The sequence below is a fragment of the Sinohyriopsis cumingii genome, chromosome 5 (assembly GCF_028554795.1).
Source record: "Sinohyriopsis cumingii isolate HCF-2022 chromosome 5, ASM2855479v2, whole genome shotgun sequence".
In the NCBI taxonomy this organism is placed as follows: Eukaryota; Metazoa; Mollusca; class Bivalvia; order Unionida; family Unionidae; genus Sinohyriopsis; species Sinohyriopsis cumingii.
This window is the reverse complement of record NC_142965.1, coordinates 75,846,758-75,859,642: the sequence shown is the minus strand read 5'-3', so window position 1 is coordinate 75,859,642 and position 12,885 is coordinate 75,846,758. Positions and strand designations below refer to the sequence as shown.

Below are 12,885 nucleotides of genomic sequence, written 5' to 3'. Positions count from 1 at the left end.
TTTGTTTTCCTTCACTTCGATGTCGTTCTGTTTTAGATTTTGACATGTATTACCGCATCCATTTTCTCGTCTACTGAATCGTCAGTATCAATGAATTCTTATATATACAAATTTTCCACACTTTTAAAGTGGCTTCTAATGAACCATTGTAATTCGTATGCATATGCAATATCATTACATGGATTCTTTCTTCTTTCCATACTTCATTGATTAAAAATTTCATGAAGAGTTTATTAATTAACTTCTTTTCGCATTTTGTTAAATGACATTTTTCATGACACGCATTTATTTATGTATTTTTTTTTATTTATTGTTTCTTTGTTTTGATTTGTTTTAAATATTATCTGTGTTTGTCCTTACAATCCATCACTCAAAAATATTGTGCGATGGGGTTCCGCGTATCCCCTTTGACTTTCATGATTCTTTCTTCTGTTTAACAACCATTGTATCCATTAAGTCAATCTTTAATGGTTTTAGTTCGTTTAGTGTTTGGTTTCCTTTTCAGTAGTCATGGATATTTCACAATTTAAAAAAATAATGAATTAATTTCATGGGCCTTTCCAAGCGCTAGTCCGTGTTGTCTTTGGGTTTTTATCGTAGAGGTCTGCTGTAAATCTGAACCAGCCACCATTGACGTCGCAACTGTTTGTCTATGCGCATGCTCATGTTTAAGCAGAAGGTCAGACGTCACTATTCAATGTCTTACGTTTTGAGATATTTCTTTGTTTCCATACCGGTACATATTGGAGATTAAAATTTACTTTGACGGTGAGAAAATGCTTGCACTGAATGGTGATTTGATAAGACACATGACTACGCATACTGGAGAGAAACCATTGAACTGTGACGTTGATGATAAAGTGTTTAATCAGAATGGAAATCTTAAAGATGATCTGAGCATACACACAGGAGAGAAAGTCTTTAAGTGTGCAGTCTGTGATAAAGTATTTACATGTAGCCCTAATTTGAAGAGGCACATGATGACACATACTGGAGAGAAACCTTTCAAGTGTAATGTCTGTGATAAAATGTTTAGTCGCAATGGACATCTGAAGGAGCATTTGAGGATACATAGTGGGGAAAAGCCATTCAAATGTGAAGTTTGCGATAAAATGTTTAATCAACATGTATATTTGAAGCAGCACATGAGGATACACACTGGAGAGAAACCAAACAAATGTGAAGTTTGTGATAAAGTATTTAGTTTTAGCGCTAGTTTGAGAAGTCACATGAGGACACACACTGGAGAAAAGCCATTCAAATGTGACATTTGTGATAAAATGTTTAGTCAGAATGGACACCTCAAGGAACATCTGAGTGTACATACTGGAGAGAAACCATTCAAATGTGAAGTTTGCGATAAAATGTTTTTTCAGAATGGATATCTAAAGGAGCATATGCGGATACATACAGGGGAGCAACTGTTCAAATGTGACGTTTGTGAGAAATCATTTACATTTAGCTCCCATTTGAAGAGTCACATGAGGAGTCATACTGGGGACAACCCATTTAAATGTGAAGTTTGTGATAAAGTATTTAGATTTAGTGCTAATTTAAAGAGGCACATGATGACACACACTGGAATGAAACAATTCGAATGTGAAATTTGTGATAAAGTATTTAGATATAGTGCAAATTTGAAAAGGCACATGATGACACATACTGGAGAGAAACCATTCAAATGTGAAGTTTGTAATAAACTGTTTAGTCAGAATGGATATCTCAAGGAGCATCTGCGAATACATACAGGAGAGAAACTGTTCAAGTGTGGCGTTTGTGAGAAAGCATTTAGATTTAATTCCGATTTGAAGAATCACATGAGGACACATACTGGAGAAAAGCCATTTAAATGTGAAATTTGTGATAAAATGTTTAGTCGGAATGGACATCTAAAGGAGCATCTGAGCATTCATGCTGGAGATAAACTGTTCAAATGTAACATTTGCAATAAAATGTTTCGTCGGAATGGACATCTAAAGGAGCATATGAGGATACATACTGGAGAGAAACCATTTAAATGTGAAGTTTGTGATAAAATGTTTATTCAGAATGTACATCTGAGGTTACATCTGAGGTTACACGCTGGAGATTAACTAATCAGATGTGAAATTTTGACATACATTATTTAGATTTAGCTCTGATGAAGTGGCACTTGATGACACATACTGGAGGTGAGCCATTTAAATGTGAAGATTGTGATTAAGTGTTTAGTCAGATTAACTCTTTAGTCAGAATGAACATTTAGAAAGAATAGACATTTAATAGAGCATGTAACCATATGCCTGTACATACTGGAGAGAAACAGTTCATGTGATATTTGGGATGAAACAGAGGTCTTGCTAGGGTTTTAAAACTAAGAGTTCAGGACTTCTATTTTAGGTAAAATAGGAGTCCCACCAGCAAAGTTGCAGTCCCCCTGGGAAATATTAAGCACACTTAAAGTGGCTAAATGTCCAGATGAGAGGAACCAGTGGTTGTCAATGAATTTAATTTTCTAAATTCTTTACACCACTGACATATTGCTTTTGTTTGTCCGTCAGAGCTAGGCATCTCACTCTTTCATAAACTTGGCTCCTGTTCTATCCAAGCCATCTCATTTCTAGTTTTGTCAATTACTGTTTAACCCCAAAATACTTATTCAAATTTGCAAACATCTTTTTGTCAAAGTCTTGATGTATCTTCATTTTGAGGTCGCATGTACTACTTCTTTGGCTACACTTAGAAATAAACCTCATAATGAAAGCTAAAGTTGTTTATTTGTTGTAAACTTATAATGAGTACATGTACATCTCTAGGTCTTTCTGTCTCTGTATTCAGTCATGGTAAATATCAGCACAATTTTCAACCACTCAGCAGATAGTCAAATACTTTGAACTTGCTGCCTAGCTACTGCATCATGCTCTTTTGTTGTACTCTTATAATGGCAATATGAACATCTAGGGGTCTTTCAACCACAGAATTCTGGCGTTGTAAATATCAGCAGGTTCGTTGAAGCAGGACTGGCAAACCTGCGAATTTGCAGAACAATTATTGCATGCATAAAGAGGAATCCTGCGTAAGTGATTTTTTGCATCACATATAACAAATTTGCATCCAGATATGTGTGATTATGTGTTTCCGATACTTCTGATAAAATATTTCAAAGCATGTAAATTTGTACCCAAGTCTTTTCCATACCCAGATAAGTCTTGTCATACCTTAAGCAATGGTCTTTTCGTATCCAAAGCTGTGGTAATTTATTTCACCCAATGAAGCACAATTATAGCCTCCAAGATCATATTAAAAGATGTTTCTTACATATTTCAAACTGTTATATATTTCAAACAGTTACATATTTGATTTCAGTAATTGCCTTGGTGATAGTAATTATTTTTGGGATAATTTGCCAAGAACATGTGCTGGTGTTTTGTATCCAAAGCTACACATTGAAGTAAAAAGATAACACCAAAATCATATAAATATATATTTTCTACATATTTCAAACTGTGATATATTTCAAACAGTTACATATTTGATTTTGGGGCCCTGAGTGGCCAAGTGGTCTAAAGCCCTCTCTGTTACGGATCATTGCCATCTCACCTCTGTCTGCATGGGTTCGAGTCTCGGATTCGGCCAATGTGGATATGTGACAAAGCTTGCCAGTAGCTTCTCGAGGGTCAGTGGTTCTTTCCGGGGATTTCCCTTGCTCTTCCTCCACCATTAATACTGGCCGCCATGTAAAGCCTATTGTGTGCTGAAAAATGGCACTAAACCCTACAACAACAACAACAACATATTTGATTTCAGGTATTGCCTTTGTGATAGTAATTAGTTTTTGAATAATATGCTGAGAACATGTGCTGGTGTTTTGTATCAAAAGCTACACATCAAAGTGAAAAGATAACACTAAAATATTACAAATAGATATTTCATACATACAGTGTGATCCCGTTATTACACGGTAGTTGGGAGCCATATAACCCGATCGCGTTATAGACCGAACCGTGTTATAACTAAACAAGTCATCTGAAGAAAATGATGCATGTACCCCAATAAACATTGTCGGACGGGAGTGTAGGTAATAAATGCGGGCGGTAAAATACGTACTTCATTGGCACAGTTACCATCTTAAATTGATGCATGTTAACTAAGAAATACATCTGTAGTGAAAACAGAAAACAAGTATAGTTTACTTAGAGAACCACGAATTGGTACATATACGCGAATACCTGTTTATATATAGATATACATGTCTAATGTATAGAATGAATAGTATCACCACAGTGTACTCACCCGCGAACCTCATCATGTACATTGAATCCGCAATACAAGTGATTCCACACAGCTTTAAAATATTCATTAATTTTGTAACAGGTCATATTGGTCTGAATGTGGAAAAGCATAGCACAATCACGTAACGAACGAAGAAGCACGTTTACTTTTCAGTACGTCCCAAGTCGGTAAAAGTTAGTTTGCGTTTTAAGCCACCGTTGGTAGCGTTCAAAAGCATACACTATTTTCCTACAAAAAGGAAACTTTCACGGCACATTTAATGTGTTCCATTCACGTTGGAAAATGCGAAAATCAATCAGATTCCATCACTTTTATTTAAGTTTGGTACTGACTTCCTTTGATGAAAAGTTCTTTGTTTTTATTGAAAGATTGTAGTCAGCTTTATTTGATGAAGAGTGCATGCGTTTATTGAAGTCACCGCTAAAGGACAGATTTGGAGAACCAAACAAATGCTCATTTCTTATTGCGGCGGCAAGATCAAATAATTGTATTACATGATTGAGACTGATCTTTTTCTCCATTTGCTTAGTACGTTTTCATATCAATCGATGCTTCAAAGGTAATCCATTTCCTTTGAAATTTCAGCAAACTATTTTATCTGGGTACATTTAAAAAAAGGAATTGGCCTTCGTTTGGACTATTCTAGTTACTGTCCCTCCATGCCTTTTGAATAAACTAATAAGTAAGATGTAGTTTTTATTTTTTATTTATATTATTTTTGTTTACATTTGTGGTAGCAGCGTGATGCTGCTTTCCACGCATGTATTTGAAAATAAACAAAGGGTCAACGGACGATAGAGACGCAGGTGTTCTGGTTTGATGACAGGGATTATTACAGAAAATGTGAGTGTTCTGAAAGATTTAATTCAGAGTGAAAAGAAGAGGAATTTTACTTAGCATCCACATGCAAATGTCAGTCTTTGTAAATATATTAATTACGAGCGAGCGGCGGGCCACGAACGAGTGGCCTGAAGCGCTCTACGTTACGGATCAATGCCATCTCACCTCTGTCTGCGTGGGTTCGAGTCTAGGATTCGGCCAATGTGGGTATGTGAGAAAGCTTGCCAGTAGCTTCTCGTGGGTCGGTGGTTCTGTCCGGGGATTTTCCGGGTTCTTCCTCCACCATTAATACTGGCCGCCATGTTTAGCTTATCGTGTGCTGAAAAATGGCGTTAAACCCCACAACAACAACAACTAGCGAGCGGCCGAAAATCAGATGAAAGATAGATTACGAGATACATACCTCGTCCGGTTGATCTCCGCTACCAGAATGTCAACAACAAAAAGCGGATATTTCACAAAATACAGTACTCATGATAGATGTCAAGATAAGCGGATTATAATATAACAATGCACTGTTTTGATGGTTTGTTGGTATGGACAAAGAATTTGTTTTTGTAACAATAGATAAATTTCAGTGCATTTATATCCATTTTGCGGCTTCCTTTCATGGGGCCTCTGAATTTCTGGACTACAAACGGATGGTTGTTTATAAAAGTTTGAACAGCCAAAAACGTCGCCAATTAAAAAAAATCGCCACATGGTATAATGGATAATTCGCAGAGAAAATATGCTGGAGTATAATAGATTACACATTTGCATTGCATGAAAAAAGTATGGCGTTTTATAGCAAAATATTTTTTATGTATGGATACAAAATGTGACATTAATTAAAAGATGACTTATTGTAATGTAATAATATATGCAGTTTTCATTTTATCAAAATAATAAATATTTAAATGTTATCTTTGCAGTTGTTGATTATTCTGTTTCTATGTGTTTTCTTTTATTTGTCAGATTTCTGCACATGTATATGTTTTCACTTCACTAAAGTAATAAAATGAACTGGTTTTGACCCCCCCCCCCCAGAATCAGTAGGTTGAAGACAAATTCGGTCCGGATTCAAATACATTGCAAAACTGTAAACTAGGCCAAATGTGGCAAAAGTATATATGTAGCATCTCTCTGCATAATAGCACCAACAAACAAACAACATAAAAAACAACCTAAAACTGAATCAGGGGTCACGCTATCAGGCAAAGTGGGCGACTATGTCACCAAAAATATGTAAGCTTCACCTTCTGTTAGGAAAGTGAAGACAATTTTGCCCTGTGACTGACTGACCTTAATTTTTTTAAATGTCACCTCGCCTTAGCCAAGTTCTAGTTTTGTAGGGAAATGTATTCATTAAACTATCAAGTAGCTAGTGTCGATAGAAGTTACGCCGACAAGCAAAATCTTGCACATTGGCCGGCATGTTTTTTAATATCTGATTAACCATTGCCACTTTCCCAAGTAAGTTACCAACTAGCACTGCTCGATTTCCTGATGTTATCCTTTGATGATAAGAACATACAAACTTGTGTTTAGAAACTTTAACAATAGTATGTTACTAGCAATTTATGTTTTAAAGACAGAATTGGTGATCTGGATATTTCAACTGCCTCTTGTACAATATTTCAACATAAATTAATTTGAAACTGTAAGTAAACCAGCAACTTGGAAATAATGGCGGACATCGCTGTATCTGGGAAGTACCAGTTTATTTGATTATTTTCGTAAACCATTGTACCTATGTATTATGTTATTGAAGATTTAGCTTTAAAAATGCAGTTTTGTAGGTCAGAAGCGTATTGGACATAGCTATATTGTGTCAATTTTTGAGAAGCACTGTAAGGTTAAGGTTGTTTTCTGACTTTACTCGTATTTGTGAAAATCAGGAAAAAAGCAGCAAAGCAATTACTTTTTAACCAATGCCTAATTTTTTTTACAACTACATAGACAAGTAATAAAACCATAAATTTGTAATCCTATAAATATACTGTTGTAATGAAGCTATATAAAGTGAGTGGTTACATTACGAAAACACCTTCTAAAGATAAATACAATCAGATGTATGTATTGATTCGGTAAGAAAGAAGGGTTTAGTTCAGAAGCTGACTATAAAGTAGCCGTGTCTGTAATTGTATGCGCTTCAGTGTGTTATGTATGAAAAAATACGGTAATGTTTAATCCACAACAAAAAAATTAGGATGAACAGTGTGATCTGAAGATGTGTGCAATTGCCCCCATGTAGATGGTACAGGGGTTGTTTCAAAGGCATTTAGATATCTTTTAAAGTCACGTTTTTGAACTTTTAGACAGCAAAAAAGCAACATAAAACAATCTTGATTAAGGATAGTTGATTAAACATTTTTCAGAATGTAATCTGGTTACTCAGTTAAGATTCAATGCAATGTAGTTTGTATCATTGTCTTTTAAAGTTTTCTACTTGAATTTAGTATTGCTTAGTCCAATGTTAAATGCAAATATCAATACTGGGAAACAGAGGGCATGATTTTAATAAGAAAACACAATATATATATATATATATATATATATATATATATATATATATATATATATATATATATATATATATATATATTGCAAATTGCGCTATTTGCCTTGCTTGCACTTCTCCCAGTTGAGCTCCATGTTCTGCCCAAATGGAAAAGTCACTTCTCCTTAAAATTCAAGTCTAGCTTGACACCTGCTAAATGTTAAAATATAGCAAGAAATCACAATTTAAAATTTAACAAGATATGGATTGCAAAGGAGTTTGTGTGTGTTACTGTAGATGGATGAATGAATAGATGGATAGATACACAGATATGCTGAGGCATACACAATTACACAGATGATAACACGACCTTTCAGCGCCATACAGAAGCTACATGTTAATGAAGTAAAGGCTATATATAAATTGAAAATAAGATTATAAATAATAATATGAAAATAATTGAGGGATAATATTTTATGAAGTAGACATGAAATTGTAAAAGAATGTAGGCTTCAAGTATACAATATTAAGATAGGGATCATACATGTTACGCCATGCTAAGCTTTCGTTTACACCAACACACCATTAAAACCTCTATAAACTTTGCCATCAGAGAGTTAGATGCTTGCAACTGCAATCTCAAACAATATCAACTGTTCGAATTTCATTTCCCCCATTCAAGTACAGATATAATCACCACTTCCAAAACTATCATCATCATCATCATTCTTTCAAATTGCAGTCTACACAATTATTTATGCACTGATGAATATAACTGTAGATCAAATTTTCCATACTACTATTGTTATAATAAATTGTTCTCGTTTTATTTAAATGTTTTCATGTAATGCGTATATTTATAACTTTAACGAGAAGCATACTTGAAGTATTAAGGTTAACACATATTGTTAAATCCAAGGATATCGATATGTTCAAGTTTTTAACCTTTGTCTGGATTCACATGCGTTTGAATAATTTTTGTTTGCTTGAAATAATTACACAAGATCTTTGATGTCCAGTAATCTTTAAAATCAGAGAAGTCTTCACAATAAATTCCACATGGAAATAAATAAATATTTAAATTTAGTTAAAAAATGGAGAATTTCAATTAAGTAGAAAAGTTGTTAGGTTCTTGTGATCGGTGTAACTGTCCAAAGCCTTTGCACAAGAGTGCTAATGTAGCAGGCAAGCTAAAGAAAAATGGATCGGTGGTCCTGATTTTATACCATGGTCAATAGTTTGAGAATTAATGGTCTCCACCTTTAAAAGCAGCCAACAATGGTTGAGATTAACACCAATATTGGTCCTCAGAGAAAGCAAACTTAAGCAATACTGCTTTATTTGCTTTCAGCTCATTATTAAAATAGCACCGTATTTCTTGTTGCATTGAGTGGCTAAACGTTTGTAATTGTTTCATCCATGTTAATCATTACTGAATAAAACCAAGATAAAAAAAATTATGTTTGTCGATTTGAACAATTGCAAAAGAAAGGACTTATTCAATTTATTAAATTATGCCAACGGTTTACTTTTTCTTTTTACTGGCAATGTGAATTTTGTTAAATTATGTTGTATACAAAGATGCTATTACTCAGTGACCACAATATAACTGATTTTCAGTGTTTGATTTTTTTTATAACCTGGATATGATTTAATCACATAATTTGTAAGGTAGGAATAGTTTATTAGACAAAAGATAAGAGAGTAGTAATTAGAGAGGGAGTGGGAAATGTGACAATGTGGTATATTTGGCCGTGTACAATAATGGTGACAAATTGACCATCAACTTGGGTAAGAAATGTCAATCACCTCAGGTTCGAAACATCCATCCCTTTGGATACCTAATGACCAGTTTCTACTGTTTACAAAAAAGGGTACAAAATGGCCGTTGAAAAATGAGTAGTTGAAATTGACATCTAAAGGAGCATCTGAGGATACCTACTGAGAGAAACTGTTCATGTGTGACATTTATGAGAAGCATTTAGTGTGAGCTCTGATTTAAACAGCTACATGATTACACATGCTGGAAAAAGCCATTTAAATGTGAAGTTTGTGATAAAATGTTTCATAATGGACATTGAAAGGAGCATCTGAAAATACATGCTAGAGAGAAATTGTTCATCTAACGTTTCCCATGATATTAGTGATATACTTCCAGTTGCCCTTCAGTTCTGTTTCCAATTTTATTCGAGCCCATTAAATTATTTTTTATGTTCCTTGGCAAATGCTATTGATTTGTTTTTTAAAGTTAGCATGAAGGCAAAGTAACTCCCAGGGATTTTACAGAATCTTCACAAGATATATTAATTTCATTATATTCTTCATGGTGGAGAAAGTCTGAATATAATTGTTAGTTTGGAACATACTACTAGGAATTTCTTTAATTTCATGCATATAAAATATGTGCACTTAATTTCCAATGTGGATTTAATAATATTAGATTCGTGTTCATCATAAGTAAGTGTGGTTATCACCATGAATATATAGGCTAGTATTATTTATGAAAATGATGTCATTTATACAGATACATACTGGTCAGAGAATTGACCACTGCGTGACATATTCTTCCCATTGAATTAGTTGACTTTCCGACTTTCATACACTGTCTACAGATGCAGAAGACTTGTCCCATTGTTTGCTGCCTATTCCGAATGTCACTTTGTTTGTATAGAAATAATTTATGTGGCAAAAAGTCAAATGGTTTTGACAAATCTTAATGACCAACACCGATACATATTGACTAGCATATACCGGTACACGTGCTGAGCAACTCCAACTTCTAATACCCTAGACCAATGCCGATTAGCCAATATAATCTTATTGACAAGAACAGTAGTGGTTGCCAAAGGGTAAGATATAATGTTACGGGGTAAAAAGTGATGATTAACACCTTATTTCAAACAGACTCACTATCGCCATCCGGCACACCCTTTCCAGACCAAAACAGACGAACGGAAGGCTCTTGGACAGAATGCAGCCTAGTGCCCAGTGGCTGCATTGGTATGTCTTGGATTTATATAGAAAGTACCTACACATACGATTATGTAGGTGGTGTCTGTCAATTTGCACATCTAGTAATGATATTTTAAATAGTATAATCAAGGGAACCAGTTGACAAAAACACCGAAATGAATGTGAATTAAGTTCTAAAGGTAATGTTGAAATTATGAAACTGTTGCGGAATTTGGCAGAGTCTAGAAACAAACTATAATTTTTTAAAAGATTAAACTGAGGACTTAACATAATACTTTTATGAGAATAGTTTCTCATAATCTCTTAGCAGTGCTGTTTTCCATGACTAGCGAGAGAGAGAGAGAGAGAGAGAGAGAAGTTCAGACTTTCTTAAAAGAGGTGTCACTCATTACGGTGTAGATACGGCTACATCTTGGGGAATAAGGTAGGCAGAGGTCGGGAATCGCTGTAAGAAAAGACAGTTTGAGGATTCCTCGATGAACGACTCTTTATTTTAAAAAAATCTATCTATCTATCTATCTATCTATCTATCTATCTATCTATCTATCTATCTATCAAGCCTTTGTATTTAAAATAAAAGAAATACATATAAGATTACACTTTTCCTTCAAGCTTACCAACTTCATACTTTTGTATAATATCTGCATTTTATAATATAAGACAGATAGTTAAAGTTTGATTAACTCGATGATAGCCAAAGAGTATACAATTTAATAGTTGCAATTAATGCAACAATCATTTTGAAGAAATGTGTTTCCTTAAATTTAAAATAGAATATTAATTTGAAATAAGTTACTATATATTATTCTTTATTACTTAAAGAATATTTTATTTCCTCGTTAAATCTAAACAGGAAGTTGGCAACGAACTCGTCTTTTCCAATAATTACCATAAATACAAATGAATAAGAGTTCTTTAAAACAATTAAACATTCCATTACTAAATACATTATAATAAAAAATAAAAGAACTCATAAAAATGTTTGCAAAAAAATGAACTTTACCGTTAAAATCTCAAATATTAAAAAGTGCATATTCCTTAAAAGGTTTTACTAACACAGACGGTTCTTACCTGTAAAAAGAGAAAGTCTCCTGATTCCTCGACGATTTTGCGCAAGCCCACTCCCTATTTATACGTAAATTTGAACGTATGTCCATGGCCAAATATGGACATAAGTCTAGTTTTCCTGTGTTCATTCGTGTCGAATCAGAACGAGGCTCCCATCTCTTCTCACATAAATTATGTTGACTAGTCATCAGACAAACTATTCTGCTACATCAGCTTCTTACTAATTCAGGAGGAATTTTTGGAATTTGTTAGTCCCGCAACCTCCGCAACGTACCGAATGTAATTTTAGCAGACTTTACGATACAAGAGAAATGTATATTGCAAGAGAGTTTTGCCTTTGTTCATAAGGGCGCAATTTTAATTAAAATAGTAAATAATTGTAATGCAGAAACAATGAAATTAATCTCAATATATTTTAGTAGAAAATTACTTTCAATATAATTTAATGAAAAGTTACTTTTAACATAATTTAGAGAAAATTTCAATCTTATTACTTTTACTAAAATATTCTGTCCTAATAATACCCTCCGGGTCATTTGAGCCGAGTCCTCGAGGCTCGAGAGAAAACAATTGCATTCATAAAAGGAAAATAAAAGGTGAAAGATAGAGACATTTTGTAAAGTTCAAAAATACAATGAGAAAAACACTGGAAAATACTCAGTAAAGTACACAAAAAAAGAAGAATACAATGAAGAGTACATTGCAAAATATTTAGTAAAATAATTTTAAAAAAACAATGAAAGAACACTTCACGATAATGAATACAATTCAGAACTACAATAAAAAGAGCATGGCACGATATTAAATAAAATTTGAAAGAATACAAGAACCAAAACGGTTTAAAAACATTTCAATAAAATTCTACGCAATTACTTCTACGATTAGGCTTGTCAGATGAGTATGTCCATGACAGGAGGATTTAAGACTGTTACTGTCATAGATATCCTACGGATCAAGGGTAATTTTCTGTGTCAATACTTTAACAACAGAGACACATTTTTAAAATAAAATTTCTGTGTATCTGTGTTGTGTGCAGGGGTAGTTTTAATATCCTTAAGTGATACATATGAGGGTAACGCGGACTGTTGATGAAAGAAACGTAGTCTACCTGGATAAACAAGTTGGGGTGTATTTGTGTTAGGACATGGTCGAAAACGTTCTGTGCGGTGCTCAGTGCACCGGGGACACACACAACGTGATCTCACTCGTTTGGCCAAACATTCTTCGAGATTATGGGCATCTCGGCATAA

General features: G+C 34.0%; 1 protein-coding gene across 1 annotated transcript; it reads left to right on the top strand.

The window, feature by feature from the left end:
- Window positions 1-672: 672 nt before the first annotated feature.
- On the top strand, window positions 673-6,017 carry LOC149799481 (uncharacterized). Its single transcript, XM_089958851.1, has one exon. It carries the CDS (start codon window positions 777-779, stop codon window positions 2,091-2,093), a length of 1,317 nt encoding a protein of 438 aa, XP_089814977.1. The 5' UTR covers window positions 673-776; the 3' UTR covers window positions 2,094-6,017.
- Window positions 6,018-12,885: the final 6,868 nt, after the last annotated feature.